At 33.8% G+C, this 19,274-nt stretch overlaps 2 protein-coding genes across 2 annotated transcripts; both read left to right on the plus strand.

Moving 5' to 3' along the window:
- Positions 1–187: 187 nt before the first annotated feature.
- LOC108813095 (callose synthase 9-like) lies at positions 188–11,501 on the plus strand. Its single transcript, XM_056989546.1, is given in 50 exon segments — positions 188–454; positions 530–627; positions 693–850; positions 953–1,049; positions 1,142–1,381; positions 1,506–1,595; positions 1,684–1,781; positions 1,859–1,976; positions 2,109–2,258; positions 2,651–2,727; positions 2,804–2,882; positions 3,006–3,128; positions 3,195–3,424; positions 3,527–3,719; positions 3,802–3,854; positions 3,936–3,996; positions 4,098–4,140; positions 4,308–4,357; positions 4,566–4,652; positions 4,769–4,854; positions 4,973–4,994; positions 5,110–5,207; positions 5,331–5,409; positions 5,511–5,668; positions 5,752–5,872; positions 6,030–6,127; positions 6,211–6,301; positions 6,377–6,540; positions 6,631–6,737; positions 6,846–6,980; positions 7,072–7,140; positions 7,224–7,407; positions 7,474–7,588; positions 7,670–7,789; positions 8,155–8,270; positions 8,356–8,439; positions 8,515–8,627; positions 8,718–8,770; positions 8,851–9,027; positions 9,193–9,240; positions 9,324–9,482; positions 9,690–9,919; positions 10,002–10,160; positions 10,248–10,353; positions 10,436–10,555; positions 10,697–10,747; positions 10,840–11,025; positions 11,088–11,214; positions 11,217–11,237; positions 11,240–11,501. Coding segments are annotated over 50 exon segments (5,727 nt in total). The 5' UTR covers positions 188–252; the 3' UTR covers positions 11,323–11,501.
- Positions 11,502–16,613: 5,112 nt separating this feature from the next.
- On the plus strand, positions 16,614–19,245 carry LOC108810486 (purple acid phosphatase 15). The gene is made up of 6 exons (XM_018582597.2): positions 16,614–16,997; positions 17,161–17,352; positions 17,764–18,312; positions 18,402–18,592; positions 18,722–19,000; positions 19,083–19,245. Exons 1-6 carry the CDS (start codon positions 16,709–16,711, stop codon positions 19,206–19,208), a joined length of 1,626 nt encoding a protein of 541 aa, XP_018438099.1. The 5' UTR covers positions 16,614–16,708; the 3' UTR covers positions 19,209–19,245.
- The last annotated feature ends 29 nt before the right edge of the window (positions 19,246–19,274 follow it).

The raw sequence follows: 19,274 nt of genomic DNA on the forward strand, positions 1-19,274 counted from the left end.
CTAACCGTGTTGGTTTAAATTTAAAAGTAAATGTGAGTTTAGCCGGTTCGCTTATTTTTCTTGCCAACGTGGTTTCTTTTTTGTTTATTTTATAAGGACATAGATTCCTTCCTTCATTGCAATGGTTTTGTGTAAAACTTTTCCTTTCTTTGTGTAAAAGTTTATATAACTAATCCCTAAAGAAACTTTCGAAACTTATTATAAAGACAGGCGAGGTAGCTTTCAGTTTCAACCTTGTTCACTAAGTCTTCCATGAGTGATACAACACTCGTTAAAATGTCTCGAGTGGAGTCTCTATGGGAGCGGCTAGTTAATGCTGCGTTACAAAGGGATAGAACAGGAGAAGCTACTGCTGCTGGTCGTGGTGGTCCTGGTCAGGGGGGCAGAGACATAGATGCTATTCTGAGAGCTGCTGATGAATTCCAAGTTGAAGACCCCATCATAGCTAGGATCTGTAAGCTTTTTCTTGTTTTAGCTTTAATTAAGCCATTGTTTGTGATTTTTTTTTTTTAAACTATTTTTGATGCAGTATGTGAGCATGCTCGCTCGCTTGCAGAAAAACTTGACCCTAATAATGAAGACAGAGGTCTTTTACAATTTAGAACCGGATTGATGTCCGTTATTAAGGTTGCTTCTTATTCTTCTTTGGTCTTCTCATGGTTTTGCATACTCATATAAACTGTTTATTTCAGCAAAAAATTGAAAAAAGTGTCGTTGGGACCATAAATAGAAGTCAAGATATTAACCGACTGCAAGGCTTTTACCAGCGGTACAGAGAAAAGAACAATCATGTTGACACGTTAAAGGAGGAGGAAAATCAGCTCCGTGAGTCAGGCGCTTTCACTGACGAGTATGTGTATACTAACAATAAATACCATAAGTATGTGAACACGACATCACTCTGTTATATCTTACTTCTTGTCCAAACTTTTTTTTGATATTGGCTTTTCAGGATAGAGCGGAAAACAGTAGAAAGAAAAAGAATCTTGGCCAACCTTAAAGTTCTGGAACATGTGTTGAAGCAGGTTTCAAAAGAGATCTTTGAAGAGGTTGTTCACATTATTACTCAGTCCACTTTTGGTCAAAGCATCTCTGTAGAAATTGCAGTTAATAATAATAATCAAACTTTCTGCTACTACAGCTGAAGCATGCTAATGATTCGGATGCTGCAATGAGTGAGGACACTTGTCTTGCCTACAACATTGTTCCTCTTGATGCTCCTGTCACGGAAAATGCCACGACGGCTTTCCCTGAGGTGCAAGGGGCAGTTGCAGCGTTGAAGTATTCTCCATGCCTGCCAAAATTGCCTGCTGAGTTCCCCATTCCTGCAACAAGGAATGCTGATATGTTTGATTTTCTCCACTATATATTTGGGTTTCAGGTTTGTCTATTTTTAGAATCTTTTCTTTTGTATTGGGAAATGATCTTTCGTGTATTATGTATGTGTTAATGCTCTAGCTCTAAATCATCTCATTATAAAATATTATCAATGCTTATGGCCTCAGAGAGACAGCGTCTGCAATCAGCGTGAACATATAGTTCTTCTTCTGTCTAATGAGCAGTCCCGCCTTAATATCCCTGGAGAAACAGAACATGTAAGCACTAAAGGTTCTGATTTTCATATGATTAATGCCACATGAGATTTCATGAGTAACTTTTTTTATCTTATGCTCTCTCTCTCAGAAACTTGATGATGCTGCAGTGAGTAATGTGTTTTTGAAGTCCCTAGACAACTACATTAAGTGGTGTGATTACCTGTGTATTCGACCTGCATGGAACAAGTAATATTATCCCATCCTCCTTATCTTTTTCCTGCTACACATTCTTGCATGCTCACTCCGATTTTTGTAAGATGCAGTTTAGAGGCCATCAGTGGAGAAAAGAAACTACTATACCTCTCTTTGTATTACCTGGTTTGGGGTGAAGCTGCCAACATACGGTTCCTTCCGGAATGTTTGTGCTACATATTCCACCATGTAAGTTTTTGATATTGTATGCAAAATCTTCTAACGTTTCTGAATTGCTACTGGTTCTATGGTAAGTTTACTAATCATATGCTGTTCATTTTATATTAATATGTGCTCATGCTGAATATTTTTTTTATGTAGATGGTAAGAGAAATGGATGAGATCTTACGCCAGAAGGTTGCTCGTCCAGCTGAGAGTTGTGTACCAGTAGATAGTTGTGGCTCTGATGATGGTGTATGTGTGTCATTCCTTGATCATGTTATTGCTCCACTGTATGAAGTTGTATCAGCGGTATGCTCTTTCACCCTCTTGAGAGAGTCTCCTTTGATCCCACCACATTGCTGCTTCTTAATAGAGAACATGCACCATGTAATGTAGCACGACAATGTTTGCTAGATTAGGATATAGAGTCATCTACTACTGCTTTTAGTTAATTTATTGTGTTACTTGAGGGGGCTATTACATTTTCTCGTATTAATACATGATGTTGACATATGTTTCATTGCATGTATATTTCTAGATATAAATCAATGGTAATTGCTTTTCTAGTCAAAATGTCCTGTATTACAACATGATTGTGCTTTCTCATGTATGATTATTCCTTTTTCTTAAAACAGTGTTGTTGGTTTTGATTTAATAGTCATGCTATGACATTGGATGTTATAACATGTTGGTACGTGCAGGAAGCTTTTAACAATGGCAATGGTCGAGTACCTCATTCAGCTTGGAGAAACTATGATGACTTCAATGAGTATTTTTGGTAAAAAGAAATATTAATATCTTTCTGTTTGGTCACTTTCCTTCTCTGTTGCTTGCTGACGTTTTTGATTTTCTAGGTCGCTTCGGTGCTTCGAGCTTGGTTGGCCGTGGCGAACAAGTTTATCTTTTTTTCAGAAACCTATACCGAGAGGAAAGGTTTGTGTTAGAGGTTGATTGAAGTTAGTGTTGGCCTGTGTAGTAGTGTTGGTGTCGTACTCAGCTCTCTTGTGGTTTGTTCTTTGGAGAGATGACCATCATCTGATGATGTTGTTATTGTAGTTCGAGGTTAAAACCGGTAGGGAGAAACATCGAGGAAAGACTTCCTTCGTTGAGCACCGAACGTTTTTGCATCTCTACCACAGCTTCCATCGGCTATGGATATTCCTCGCTATGACGTTTCAGGTTTGTAAATCTCATCTCAGGATTGTTTGTATGTCTCCACACTCTTAACAGGGTACTACTTTACAGGCACTAGCCATAGTTGCGTTCAATGAAAAACGCCTGGTCTCCAGGAAGACTTTGCGTGAGATTCTCAGCCTGGGTCCAACTTATGTTGTGATGAAGTTTTTTAAAAGTGTTCTGGATGTCATCATGATGTATGGTGCTTATTCTAATACAAGACGTCTGGCTGTTTTGCGCATGTTTCTCCGTTTCGTTTGGTTTGGTCTTGCTTCTGTCTTCATATCTTTCCTCTATGTGTATGTGAAACTTCTTCTGGCATTTTTTCACTTTTTTTTTTGGAAGGTGGTTTTTGCATTCCCTTGTTTGATAGTTGTTTGTGTGTGTGTGTGTGTGTGCAGGAGAGCACTTCAAGAAGATAGCAAACCAAATTCTGATTCAGTCATGTTCAAGCTTTATGTGATTCTCATAGCCATCTATGGTGGTGTTCAGTTGTTTTCTAGTATCCTGATGCGTGTCCCAACTTGTCACAACATTGCTAATAAATGTGATGGGTGGACTTTGATCCGATTCTTCAAGTGGATGTGGCGCCAGGTTTCTCTTTTATTTCATGGTTTAATATCTGGATCATCAGTCATAATCTCTGATGCTTTACTTAACTTGATTGTATTTTCAGGAGAGACATTATGTTGGCCGTGGCATGTATGAAAGGACATCTGATTATATAAAGTTAGCCTCTTCACCTTATTTTAGCTATCTGTATGTTTTTAATCTGTAAAGGATGTGCTGAACCCCATTCGTATGACGCAGGTACTTGCTGTTTTGGCTTGTTGTACTGTCTGCAAAGTTCTCGTTTGCGTACTTTCTTCAGGTTGGTTCTTTTGACAGGAAGCATAATTTGTGATGACATGTTGATATTGTGGTTACAAGTGACATATATGACTATTACATCATAATACTATGAATTTGCAGATTGAGCCGCTCGTTAGTCCAACAAGGATGATAGTGAAACATGGTAATATTCCTTATTCCTGGCATGATTTTGTGTCAAGAAGTAAGTATAGAATAAGTTCCACTGGGAATGTTATTAGCTCTACTATTAGGTTTCTTGTTGATACATGTGTACTGATAATCTCAAATAATTCATTCTTCTATGATTTTTCTTTATCTGGATCGATGCAGGAAACTATAGTACTCTGACTGTTGCCAGTTTATGGGCTCCTGTTGTTGCTGTAAGTTCAGTGGTATTTACATGTGGGTTGACACTTTTTTTTTTTGCTGGGAGCAATCACTGAATCAAGTAGTTGTTTTTAGAGAACCACTTCAATTTTGGGAGGATTTTGTTATGAAAAAATATTTTACCAATCTTGGTGAAGTTTGTTCAGTTAGGATGAATGTTTTCCATCATTGTATTGTAACATTATCTTTCATATAATGCAGATATACCTGTTAGACATCCATATATTCTACACCCTTGTCTCTGCTTTTTTGGGTTTCTTGCTCTGCGTGAGAGCTCGTTTGGGGAAGGTAAGTGTGGCTACTTCTCTTTTGTCTTAGAAATGTCAAAAATCAAGATATTTATAACTGTTCCTACACTCTATTTAAGATGTTAAGGTCCTTACGTTGCCTTGCCATTTTCGCAGATAAGATCTCTAGAAGAAATTCACAAGCAATTTAAGAAGTTTCCAGGGGCCTTTATTAAGGCTCTTCATGTCCCTATTACCGACCGGTTAGGTTCCTTCCCATCTTTTGTCATTTTACCTGCACATGTCCCTTTATATTTGTTAACTATTATTAACATTTTTATCGTCTTCATTGCCTTTGACTCTAATCAAAATCATAAGCAGGACTTGTGATCCTTCTCATGAGGTAGTGAAGCTACTTCCCTCTATGTTGGCCTGTTTTACATTTTTGTAGCACTAGTTTCCTAAATGAATGTATGTTAGTTTTCTTCTCATATTTGCATGTGGTTATCAATACAAAGGTTTTGGATAAGAAGAACAGAGTAGAGGCAGCTCACTTTGCTCCATTTTGGAACCAAATAATAAAATGTCTACGAGAGGAAGACTACATCACTGATTTGTAAGTGCTTTATGCTATTCAATAACTAAGCTGTACCTGTGCCTTATGGTTGCTCTTAGCTTCATATTTCTTTATGGTTTCATTGTTACCCACTTTCTCTCATATGAAACCATTAATTCCTAGTGAGATGGACTTGCTCCTGATGCCCAAGAGTTCTGGAAGTAGACTGGTTCAGTGGCCTCTATTTCTTCTTTCCAACAAGGTATAGTTTTGTTCCTCCTCTGTATTATAATTCAATGTTTTAGTGTGGCTATATGTGGACAATTCTTAGTGAAAGTTATTTTTTCATATTATCTACTGTAGATATTATTGGCCACAGAGATTGCTGCTGAGAGTAAGTCAGAAGAGGAGATAGTGAAGAGGATCGAAAAGGATGTATTTATGAAGTATGCTGTTGAGGAAGTCTATTACAGCCTTGAACGTGTCCTAATAACAACGCTGGAAGCCGAAGGGAAATTTTGGTAATGGGTTTTGTCAGCCCTAAAATGACACAGCACATATATTTGCTGGACAAGGGATGATATTTATTGTGAATAATTTGTAGGGCGGACAGAATCTTCAGAGACATCCAGGACAACATAACGATGAGAACTGTACATCTTGATTTTCACTTGAAGAAGCTCTCCCTTGTTATAACGAAAGTGACTGCACTCTTAGGAGTCCTGGTATTCACATTACCATTGCTTATTATGTCTTTATCAGAAAGTGTAACCGGTTCTTAATCATTATTATTACTATAGTAGTAGTACTAATCTTCAAAAGATTGTACTTTCTCTATTGTTATAGTAGTATTAATCTTCATATATTTTTTTTCTTGGACAGAAAGAAAATGAAACACCGGAGCATGCAACAGGAGCTACCAAAGCACTTCAAGATCTCTACAATGTTATTCTCGTTGAAATATTAGCTGCTGATATGAGGTACATACAAACTCGATGATTTGGCAACAATCCTATATCAAGCTTTTCTTTTCTTTGCTTCAAAAATATGTTCCTTGGTGTAGGGATCAATATGACACGTGGAACCTGTTAGCTCGAGCAAGGAATGAAGGCCGGCTGTTTACAAAGTTGAGATGGCCTAAAGATCCCGAGATGGTACATTGATGATATATATTATTCATTGTAAAAGGCTATAACTGCTACAGTCTGATACTTAGTTATGGTTTACAGAAAGCTCTCGTCAAAAGATTGTACTCTCTACTTACTATCAACGATTCTACAGCGCAGCATGTTCCTAGAAATCTTGAGGCCAGACGCAGACTTCAATTCTTCACCAATTCTCTTTTCATGGATGTGCCACAACCAAAGCCTGTCCACCAAATGTTATCCTTCAGGTATTTCCTTTACCATACTTCAATCATTTTATCCAAATTTATAAGCTCTTCGGAAGCTTACTGTATCTTCCTTTAAACTTTTGTTTTCAGTGTGTTCACTCCATATTGTTCTGAGGTTGTGCTATACAGCATGTCTGAACTCACTAATAGAAATGAGGATGGGATATCAATCTTGTTTTACCTTCAGAAAACATATCCAGGAATGAAATTTGCCTAGCTTTTTTTTTTTATGTTTCTTACTGATTATAAGTTAATTCTGTTATGCTTCTAGCCTAAAATTGTTTTCATTAAAATTTAATATGTTGCAGATGAGTGGAAAAATTTTCTTGCACGAATAGGACAAGATGAAAATGCGTTAGAAGGTGATCTACATAATGAGAGAGACATACTTGAACTTCGATTTTGGGCTTCTTACCGTGGACAAACGTTAGCTAGAACAGGTAGTTAAAACAAATCACACTGCACCTTTTTTTTCTTGGGGATACACTGTTTCACTTCAAGATCTCAAGAGTTTATGTGTTATATCTGCAGTTCGAGGGATGATGTATTATAGGAAAGCTCTCATGCTTCAGTCTTATCTGGAGAGAAAAGCTGGAAGAGGTAAAGATCAGGCTAAGTGGTTTCTTTAGACATATCATTTTTTGGTCAAGCTTTTTTTTTCTAAGGGGTATCTCATCAACCAGTTACAGACGAGGAATCCACACTTCACGGTAATGACCCAACGGATGCTAAAGGATTTGAGTTATCTCCTGAAGCAAGGGCACAAGCAGATCTAAAGTTTACATATGTTGTCACATGCCAAATGTATGGAAGACAGAAAGAAGATCAAAAACCTGAAGCTGCTGACATTGCATTGCTAATGCAAAGGTAAGAAGATTCTGGCTATCATTCTGTTATTACCAAAAGCTAATCTGTTTTTCACTCTTTTGTCAGAAACGAAGCCCTCCGCATTGCTTATATCGATGTTGTTGATACTCTTAAAGAGGGTAAATCTCATAAAGAATATTATTCAAAGCTTGTGAAGGCCGACATAAGTGGAAAGGATAAGGTACACTCTGATCATCTGTGTAACCAGTTCAAGAATCTAGTGTTCGTGTTTCCTTAATGTTTAAAACATGTAAATACGCAGGAAGTTTACTCCATAAGGTTGCCTGGGGACCCGAAACTTGGCCAATGCAAAACTGAGAATCAGAACCATGCCATTGTGTTTACTCGCGGAAATGCACTCCAGACTATTGATATGAATCAGGTTAGTATGCATCCTTCTTTCAAGATCTTCTGTGAGCTTGTTATAGTTAAGGTTTTCTAGAAATTCAGTTTAGTAAACTATACTCCCTCTGTTTTTATTTGTAAGGTGTTTTAGCTAAAAGCACTATTATTAAGAAAATTATTGTTTTTAATACAAATATCATTTAATATGTAAGTTCAACCAATTATAAAAAATCATCTACTATTTAGTTGGTCACACACAATTCAATAAAGGTAAAAATTACATTGAAATACTAGAACTTCTTATATATTGAAACAAACTTTTTCCCTAAAACTACTTACATTCTAAAACAGAGGGAGTATAATATAAGATTTATAAAGAGTATTTTTTTGGTTATTTGTTAGGATAACTACTTTGAAGAAGCCTTGAAGATGAGAAATCTTTTGGAAGAATTTGACCGGGACCATGGTATTAGACCACCTACCATTCTTGGAGTTCGGGAACATGTATTTACTGGAAGGTGTGAACACCAGACATTCGTATATATCTATTTTCTTATTTTAAAGTATATATACTTCATCTTACATTAATTGTTTATAATGAAGTGTCTCCTCCTTGGCCTCTTTCGTGTCCAATCAAGAAACTAGCTATGTAACTCTTGGCCAACGAGTATTAGGCAAACCCTTGAAGTAAGTTACTGCTACCATGCACCAATAAGGTTATCTTCCTTGACTTAAACTCATATGGAATCCTTATTCTGTCAGGATCCGCATGCATTATGGTCATTCAGATGTCTTTGACAGAGTTTTTCATATCACTCGTGGTGGTATCAGCAAGGCCTCTCGGATCATCAATACTAGTGAAGATATATTTGCTGGTAAAGCCGATTCGTTGACTGATAAGAACATACACAAATGGTTAAAAGTTAATGTTGAGCCATTTTGAATTTTGGTGCTATGATTTTCAGGTTTTAACTCAATTCTACGTCAAGGGAATATTACTCATCATGAGTATATTCAGGTCTGTACTTTAAACTCTTTAAAAATGGAAAAAATGAACAGTATATAATATACATATATGTGTATTAATTTTGCTTACAGGTGGGCAAAGGGAGAGATGTGAGGCTCAATCAAATAGCTCTGTTTGAAGGAAAAGTTGCTGGTGGTAATGGTGAACAGGTTCTAAGTCGAGATGTATACAGACTTGGCCAGCTTCTTGATTTCTTTAGAATGATGTCATTCTACTTTACAACTGTTGGCTTCTATTTCTGTTCAATGGTATGTGTGGACCCTCAAATGATTCAGTAATTTTGCAGCCTTAGCTCATTTTACCTCCGCAACAAACTTAGCTGCAGACACTATAAAATAAGTCTTGCATCATTAGCCACTGATAAGATCCAAGTTCAATACTGATGTTTTGACATTTTACATGGTCTCTTGCAGTTGACGGTGCTTACTATGTATATTTTCTTGTATGGGAAGGCATACCTGGTAAGCATGGCTACCTATGTTGGTTATGATGCATGTGCTTTCTTCATGGCTGATGATTCTTGTACTACCTATTTTCTTAATAGGCACTTTCTGGAGTTGGAGATACTATTCGAGAAAGAGCTATTCTTGTGGACAATGCTGCACTTAGTGCTGCCCTCAGTGCTCAGTTTCTGTTTCAGATTGGTGTCTTCACTGCTCTGCCAATGATTCTAGGCTTTACTTTGGAACATGGTTTTCTCCAGGTACTTGGTTAGAATATCCTTGGAGACCGACATGTGTTCTGAGTTTGATCATTCATCTACTTGATTATCTACAGAGCAGTGAAGCATGTGTTCTGAATTAGTGTTCATTGATGACATATAGTCATTTGGTGAAATTGAACCATTTTACTTTTGTGTGTTTTGTTTTGAAAGAGGAACTTATTCATTTAACCATCTTCCACTTTGTAGGCCATTGTCAGTTTCACAACTATGCAGTTTCAGTTATGTACTGTCTTCTTCACATTTTCTCTTGGCACAAGAGCCCATTATTTTGGACGGACACTTCTCCATGGTGGTGCTAGGAATGTGATAAACAGTGTTTGTCAACAGTACCAAGCCACTGGAAGAGGGTTTGTTATCAAGCATGTCAAATTTTCTGAGAACTACCGTCTCTATTCTAGAAGTCATTTTGTTAAAGGGTATACTCTTTGTGTCTTATGTAAACCTCTTAGCCATCGTAAAGGATGGAAGATTCATTGGTATGCTTTTCGGTTCTCTAAGGATGGAGGTTGTTCTCTTACTGGTTGTCTACCTTGCTTATGGAAATGATGAGGCTAGTTCTGTTTCCTACATACTTCTGACTATAAGCAGCTGTTTCCTGGCTTTCTCTTGGCTCTTTGCTCCTTTCCTGTTCAACCCTTCTGGATTTGAGAGGCATAAGTAAGTAGTGCTTGTCTGATTTAGTGTTGTGTTGTTGAGCAACAACATGTTCCCTCATTCAGCAAGATTTTTTTTTTCTCCTTTCAGAGTGGTGGAAGACTTCAAAGAATGGAGAAACTGGCTCTTCTACAGAGGTGGTGGGATTGGTGTGGAAGGAGGTGAAAGCTGGGAAGCATGGTGGGAAGAAGAACTGGTAATTAAGAACTCTCCATTTTCCAGATTTTTGTAACTCTTGTTGGATCCGGGAAACTAATATCTTTCCTACATCGACACAGTCTCACATTGGGACCTTGAGCGGGAGGATAGTGGAGACCATATTAAGTCTGCGATTCTTTATCTTCCAGTATGGTATTGTCTACAAACTGAACCTGTATGGATCAGATACTTCATTTGCGGTACAGCACCATGTCTTGTAATTCCATGAGTCTGAAACTAGTTGAAGAAGTAGCAGTACTCATTTTGTAATTTTATAACCAGGGGTTTCTTTATGATCTTTACTGCTTAATAATATAGTACTTATACATGTGCTGGTCCAGGTGTATGGTTGGTCATGGGCTGCATTTGCGATGATTTTAGTTCTTTTCAAGGTTGGTTTATCAATAAATTAACTTAATTCTTTCAGAGTATATTGCATTTACATTGCTCTAATATAACTCCATTTTGGTGTACATTGAAATAGGTCTTTGCCTTGATTCAGAAGATTGCTGTCAGTTTTCGGCTTGTTCTTAGGTTTGTACAAGGCCTTGCCTTATTGGTGGCTCTAGCTGGCATAATCGTAGAGGTTGTGCTTACAGAGTTGTCAGTGACGGACATATTAGCTTGTGTATTATTGGCTTTTGTACCGACAGGATGGGGAATCCTTTCTGTAAGTTTCCTTCTTTCTCACCTCGTTACCTTGTAATACAATGTAATCCTCTCTTGTTATAGATTGCATGTGCTTGGAAGCCAGTCAGTAAACGAATTGGGATGTGGGAATCAGTACGTTCCCTAGCATGGCTATACGATGCAGGAATGGGAATGCTTATATTTCTTCCCGTTGCGCTCTTCTCGTGGTTTCGACCTTCCAAACACGTATGATGATGTTTTAACCAAGCGTCTTGAGATCTCTCTCATCCTCGCTGGAAACAATCCAAGTCAGGCATTTGAAATCTTCATTCATTAGCTTTGCCTTTTGTGGAGTGCTATCAATTTGTTTCTGTTTCCCATATGTTTATTTTGTGTGTTTCTGTCTTTAGTTTTATGAGTTAATGAGTGTAATAGTAGTAGAAAATGAATAAGAGCCTATTTGTAAAATAACTAGGTGTTTTCCTGCACCATGTGCAGTAAAAGAATTTTAAAATATTTTTAATAGATAAATATAAATTATATTTATTTTTTTATTAATATTATAAATTTTCTTTTTCTTATCAATATTTTAATATAAATTTGATTTAACTGAACATTAAAATTAAGATAAAAATAATTTTGTTTATTTTGAATTATATTTAAGAATGTGCATGTATATATTAAAATTATAATCTTAGGTATATTTTTCTATCTATTTATTTTAATTAAATATATTAATAAATATGTAAAATTGCATAATTGTCAAAAAATTAAAATTAAACAATATTTATAAAATCTGTAGATGTATATAAGAAACTAATGATTTTACGATTTAATTTGATTTTAATGATTTAATTTTTAATTTTATATATTTTTGAAATATTTTTAATTTCAATGATATTTCAAAATTTGAAATTCATAATTGAATATATTTATTTTAATGATGAGTCATGAGTTATTACCATATTTTTTAAAAGTCCAAAAATATAAATCGACAGTAAAATGTAATATATGAGTTATTACTATATTTTAAAAAATTTACCAAAATATAAATTAACATTAAGTATAATTGTTCATGTCATATTAATCTATAAGATATGTTATCAATTTTAGTAGCCATGTCACAATTATTTTAGTAGCCACGTCACAATTATTAGAGACATTGCCATTTGATATATGTATTTAAATTATATTTAAGAATATATATGTATATATGGTTAAAATCTTAGATAAAAAAATTATTTATTTCATTTGGTTAAATGTATTAAATCAACTTGTACAAAATTACTAAAAATCATATAAAATTTTATAGTTATCAAAAATTAAAAACTATATATATATTATCTAATTTGTAGATGTCTAAAAAAACTAATGATATTAGGATTTATTTTTTTTTAAAATTCAGAAAATTTAGACAATTTTACATAATAATTTTTTTATAATTATAAAAGTAAAATTATATAATATTTCGAAATTCAAAATGTTTCATTTAAATATATTTATTTTAGTGTTGATTTATGAGTTATTACCATATTCTACAAAGTTTAACAAAAATATAAATCAATATTAAATGTAATATATGAGTTATTGCCATATTCTAAAAAGATTTCCAAAAATATATATCATCATTAAATGTAATTGTCCATGTCATATTTAATTATATGACATGTCATCAATCTTAGTCGCCACGTCACAATTATTTTTGTGAGAACGATTGTAGAGAAGACATGTGGCAAATCACTTCGCAAATAATGTCTAGGGGATTTTAAGCATTTTAAGACTTTTGTAGTATTATTTATTTGTAGATTCAGTACATGGTGCAAGTCAGAGTTTTGTGTCCCTCTGGCATCTGCTCTCTCGATGCGACAAGAGAGAGCAATTAATTGTCTGAAGATATCCACTCGCTCTCAAGAATCTAAAACTCAAAACATGGTTTCTTCTTTGATGTACTAGGTGGTGTTTATATGTTGCAGGAAGACAAAGCAGAGTCAGCAAAACGCCATTTAAATGCAGTTTCAGTAATGACGGTCTAAAGAGGACAAGCGAATATGATTGCTTTTGCATCTTGTAAGAAGGTAACGTGAGAAGGATAATGTAGAAACAGAGCAGGCTCTATTATTTTTTTATATATCAATTATCTATTATTCCAACTCTTCCAATTCATTGATGATACACAAACCATAATATTTAAAATTAAAAAAAAAAATGGGCATTGGATGACTAATTGATGAGAGTGGAAACTAACTTAAATGATTTCTAATCCATTAAATATAAAGTCAAATGGCTATAACTGGAATGTATAGAATTTGGTTATTAGTATTACTACCGTGTGTGAACGTTGTACACAATATCAAAATCATAGATGAAGAATTCAAAATTTCTGTATTTTCTATTAGGAAGCATGCTATGCGCTGACTTCCATGACGCAGTTGCCATACTGCTTTTGGGTCATTGATGACGAAAGTACAGTGTGTTAAAATTCGTCGTGTAGACCAAACTCATCTATTAAAAGTATCCAGAAAAAAAAATACAAAGCAGAAAAGACTCAAAAACATCATCGCTAGATTCTCCACCAGAGAAGATTGGAATAGGGTAATTTATATTAAGCCAAACGTCACTGTGTAGCTAGTTAAATACCAAAATTTATAATACAAATCTCCTAAGAAATCATGTTAAAATCTTATAACTATTATGTTCGAATAATTTTCGTTCTTATATGATTGCGTGTTAAATGATAACTAGATCTCGAGACGCGCAACCGCACGGATATTTGTTTTTATTTTGTAAATGTATAACTAAACATTTTAACTGTACAAATTACATTTTAGTGTTTTATATTGTTGAACTATTTAATTTTATTGTTTTAATTTTCTTATTTGACATTATTAATATATAATATTTTGGTATATGATATCATTTTTAAAAAAATTATCAATATAGGATATTTTTAATGTTATGGTATTAAGTTTTCTAATTTTATTACTAAATTTAGATTTCAAATATTAAATATTTTAATTTTAGAATATTTTTTCGTGTTGTATTTTAAAAAGTTATACTTTAAGACCTAACATTTTATCTTTTGTAAATTTGGATGTGATGGATTTTTTTTTAAAAAATGTATATTTAGTCAACATATTTGAACAATTACATGACTATTTAAAGTTTGAAGATTATATGAATTTTAAATATTTTGTCACTAAATTGATGCATTAATTTATAAATTTTTATATATTTTCCAAAAAATATTATTATAATTGTAAATAAAAGATAAAATGTTAAATTATTTTTTTATTAATATTGTAGTGAATATTAAAATTTCAAAATTTTCTAATAGCATATTTTAAATAACACATAAATTAAAAGTTAGTTATTAAATTTATATTGTGTAAATAATTAAGTTTTTGTAATATATTGCTGGTAGATTCAAAATAAAGAAAATAATGATATATATAATTATTAGACAATATATTTATGTGAGTTACAAAATATATGTTAAGAATTTTTTTCTTGTAAAAATTTATTACATGATTTACAAATTTTAACTTATTTTAACAATGGGTGAATTTATTTATTTATTTTAATGAAAGCAACTTTAAAAAGAAATTAGATTACTTTACTAATCTATTTTAAAAACTATCTATTATGCAAACCATAAATACAAAGCACTAATGTATTCAATACAAACATTCAAAAATACAAAACGTGAAAAAGAATAGATATATAGTTAAAATTTGAAAATCAAAATGCATAAAATTATAAATAGAAGAAATCATCAAATAGTGTCCACGTCTGAATATAAATCTCAATTCCGTAAAAGCCATGTGGCTTACATTATAAAATAATAATAGGTAAGTAATGAATATATTTAACATAAATATTACATATAAATATTATTATATAACACAATACAAAAGCAAAAAAAATAGAATAGTTAAATATACTATATATAGAAAAAATAAATAATAAATACAAAAAGAAATACTTCATTAAAACATCTCTATAACAATGTATAAAGTTTACATTTTTAAGTAACTAATACAATAATAAGAATAAAAATACTAATTAAACATTTATCTGAAAAATGTATAGTTTTACATTTTTATTATTTCCAAATATTTTAGATGAAAAAACTGCTTATCTCGCTCTCAAGTACATCATTATAAATATTTTTGCAAATGAAACAAGACTCATCCTGACTCATATGACAAAAACAAGCTATCGAAAGGTGAAATAGCCATATGTACACATGTTGGTGAAAAGAATATCACTCCCAAAAATCATTTTATCTCCAATAGTCTCAGACCACTAATTCATACTTAATAGAAGCAATTTTTAATAAGAGTATGCAATACAATGATCATAAACAAAAGAACATAAAATGAAAAAAAATATCATTATTCAATCCTATAGTTATAGCGTTTGCAAGTGCGACGGAAATATAGAACAAAGACTCCATTTTGGATAAAAATTATAATTTTCCAAACCAGTAAAAAATGAAGAGATTGGATAGAAAAAAATATATGAGAATATTACCATGCAATGATTTTTACAGTCCCTTCAGTTTATCACAAAAATGAGTAAGAATCATTATTCCCGAAGAACAAAAAGCAAAGAAAACATAATCGAGTTACAATTTTTTGGAATAATGGTAAGGAGTAATGAACAATAACTAAGAAATCAAGTCAAGTCCCTAAAAATCGCTATCAACGTAAGTAACGGGTAAGACACAACTAAATCTCCATCATATACAACTGCAACAACAAGGAGCCAGTGACACAACAAATCTATCACAAACAAATACATCCAACATAAACACATCACAATTATTAGTTAGATGTGTCTTATTTGTTAAAAAATAGTCGATGTGACATATCGTTAGCATCTAAATTAGAATAAACTTTGAAAATTTGTATTTATTTTGTAATTTGAATCTGTAAATGATTAGATACTGTTTATATAAGTTTATAATTTGTAAAAATAAATAGACAAAACTGACTTGATAAAAAAATTAATTCATTTTTAGATAGAAATTAAAATATTTTAAAATATTTAAATTATTTATATATTATTGTCCCGCCCGTAGGACGGGTTTTAATCCTAATATATATATATATATAATATATATAATTTATATATTATTCCATATAACATATCTAATTTAATACAATATAGACTATAATAAAGTTTAGAAAATATAGCATATAATTTTATTTTAATTAACATTAATTTATAATAATATTATAATACTAATCACGAAATTAGTTAATGTATTATTAAAAAAAAACATTTAAACTTTTTGGTAAGATTTTATTAGATTTTTTAACAGATTTGCTAGGCTTAGGTGTCATTAAAATTATGAATATATGAAGGTGTTATATATAGTAAATTATAATAATAATTGGGAATAAATATAACTTGACTTTCTAGGAATATATCCAACTTAAAATATCACACTGAATTGAGGTTGTGACTTTGACTTTCTAAGAATATGTCCAAATTAAAATAGTTGAAACTTTAACTTTCTAGATATATGTCCAGATTAAAATATCACACGTTATGACTTTGACTTTGTAGGAAGATGTCCAAATAAGATTTACATAACGGTAACGTCTATTTAATCGGACATTTTGAACCTTTTATTTCTCACAAAACATCCCAACGCCAACATAAAAGAAAGCCGCTCCACTACAGTGAAAAGCTCCGCCACAACCCCCGCCGAAACGATGGCGTTTCGCGACGGTTCTGTCACAACCGTCCTCAGAGTTCCACTAACTCTGCTCTTCTTCTGCTTTCTCTCTCCTGCAAGCTTCTCTGACGCTACTATCCCCTCCACGTTGGACGGTCCGTTCACTCCGGTGACGATTTCATTAGACACCAGTCTCCGGGGAAAAGCAGTTGATTTGCCTGACACCGATCCACGTGTCCAACGCTACGTCACCGGCTTCCAGCCGGAGCAAATTTCTCTATCTCTTTCATCCAATTACGATTCCATATGGGTCTCTTGGATCACAGGTTCATTTTCATTTAGTTACAAACTCTTTTACTTTTTTTTTCAGTTACTTGTATATAAAGTTAGGTCTTGTGGCTCTAATGAAAAGCTGACAATGAACAAAAGATAAGATTCTTTTACTATAAGTTTGTTTTTATCTAATGTAATTCTTGTTGTGTTTGAAAGGTGAGTTCCAAATCGGTATGAACGTGACGCCATTAGATCCGACAAGTGTCGCCAGTATCGTCCAGTTCGGTACTTTGAAGAACTCACTGATTCATACAGCCACAGGATCTTCACTTGTTTATAATCAACTTTACCCTTTTGAGGGTCTCCTTAACTATACTTCTGGAATCATACACCATGTTCGCATTACAGGTTCTTCTTTTATTCTTCTTGATTTTAGCTATATTATATATAGGGCCCACATGTGTCGCATAGTGTGTGTATATTTTAAATGAAATGACAATCCTTGCTAGAATTAAAGCAACTGCTTTTGCTAGTTGTAAAGCAAACCAAATGAACATGTAACGCTTTAATTTGCAAAATATTTTGTAGAAAGCCAGAATGTCTAGCTTTTTACATAAAAGTACATATAAATATTTATGAGTTATAAAACATTTTGAGTTTATTTTAATGAAAAATTGACAATTTGATGATCATACCACCTATATATAATAGTTCTTTAAAATTTGGTAGCAAGTTAGAACCGACTATATACTAAATACGTTAAACAACCGAGGCCTTTTTAAATCGACTCTTGATAATGGTTTGGTTTTTGAAACGCAGGGCTGAATCCAAGTACTGTATACTTCTATCGATGTGGGGATCCTTCACATGGTATGAGTAAGATACACCATTTCAAGACGATGCCAGTTTCTAGCCCCTCGAGTTACCCCAGCCGAATAGCAATTGTGGGTGATACTGGTCTCACTTACAACACAACAGCTACAATTAGTCATTTGGTTCAGAACTCTCCGGATCTTGTTCTATTGGTCGGTGACATGAGTTACGCAAATTTGTATCTAACGAACGGGACTAGCTCGGATTGTTACTCTTGCAACTTCTCAGATACGCCTATACACGAGTCGTATCAGCCACGTTGGGATTATTGGGGTAGGTTTATGGAGAATCTGACTTCTACAGTTCCTCTGATGGTGGTTGAAGGAAACCACGAGCTTGAATTGCAAGCTGGGAACAAGACATTTGAAGCTTACAGCTCAAGATTCGCTTTCCCTTATATAGAAAGTGGCTCTACTTCGACGTTTTATTATTCTTTTAACGCTGGTGGGATTCACTTTATCATGCTTGGTGCCTACATCGACTTTGGTAGATCAGGTTTAGTATTCCCTGACTCTGACCTCTATGTGTTTACATGTTTGATAAAAAAAAATTTCTAAGGTTCTTATCGTTTTTCTTTTTTGCAGGGGAACAATACGAGTGGCTCAAGAGGGATCTTGCTAAATTCAATAGATCGGTAACTCCATGGTTAGTAGTTACTTGGCATCCACCATGGTACAGCACTTACACAGCGCATTACAAAGAAGCTGAATGTATGAAAGTAGCTATGGAGGAGTTACTTTACTCTTACGGTACCGACATTGTCTTCAACGGACATGTAAGCAGTGGTTGATATGTTTATATATCTTTTGGCTCCTAAATAATTACGAATATATGTTTATATCCTTGTCTTTTTGATTTGGTATGACTGACTTCTTTTTTCTTTGTGTGAAAAACATGTTTGAAGGTTCATGCTTATGAACGGTCGAACAGAGTATACAACTACCAACTAGACCCATGTGGTCCAGTTCACATAGTGATTGGTGATGGAGGTAATCGTGAAAAGATGGCGATAGAGCACACCGATGAACCGGGTAAATGTCCCAGCCCATTATCCACACCGGATGCAGCCCTGGGTGGACAATTTTGCCCTTCCAACTCCACCATGACTGGTGCGTTCTGTTGGGATCAGCAACCTCCTTATAGTGCCTTGAGAGAGAGCAGCTTTGGCCATGGAATCCTAGAGGTAACGGTTTTAATTAACTCCTAAGCGCTTGAACCACATTAGGATTAGACTCTAATTTAATAACATTCATTACTATATGCAGATGAAGAACGCGACATGGGCACTATGGACATGGCACAGGAATCAAGACACTAACAGTCAAGTTGGAGATCAGATTTACATTGTGAGACAGCCTGATCTATGTCCCACTCACAATGTCACAACCTGATCGATGTCCCTGTTAACAATCGCTAATCTTGATGTTTTAATAAATGATTTGGCTTACAGCCTAATC

This window comes from Raphanus sativus, chromosome 6 (genome assembly GCF_000801105.2).
Source record: "Raphanus sativus cultivar WK10039 chromosome 6, ASM80110v3, whole genome shotgun sequence".
Taxonomy (NCBI): Eukaryota; Viridiplantae; Streptophyta; class Magnoliopsida; order Brassicales; family Brassicaceae; genus Raphanus; species Raphanus sativus.

Bases quoted from the DNA above. Each gene is read 5' to 3' on its own strand.
- LOC108810486 (XM_018582597.2), top strand. From the start codon at position 16,709: ATGGCGTTTCGCGACGGTTCTGTCACAACCGTCCTCAGAGTTCCACTA. The intron at 16,998-17,160 runs GTTCATTTTCAT...TGTGTTTGAAAG, and splicing joins ATGGGTCTCTTGGATCACAG to GTGAGTTCCAAATCGGTATG. The intron at 19,001-19,082 runs GTAACGGTTTTA...TACTATATGCAG, and splicing joins TTGGCCATGGAATCCTAGAG to ATGAAGAACGCGACATGGGC.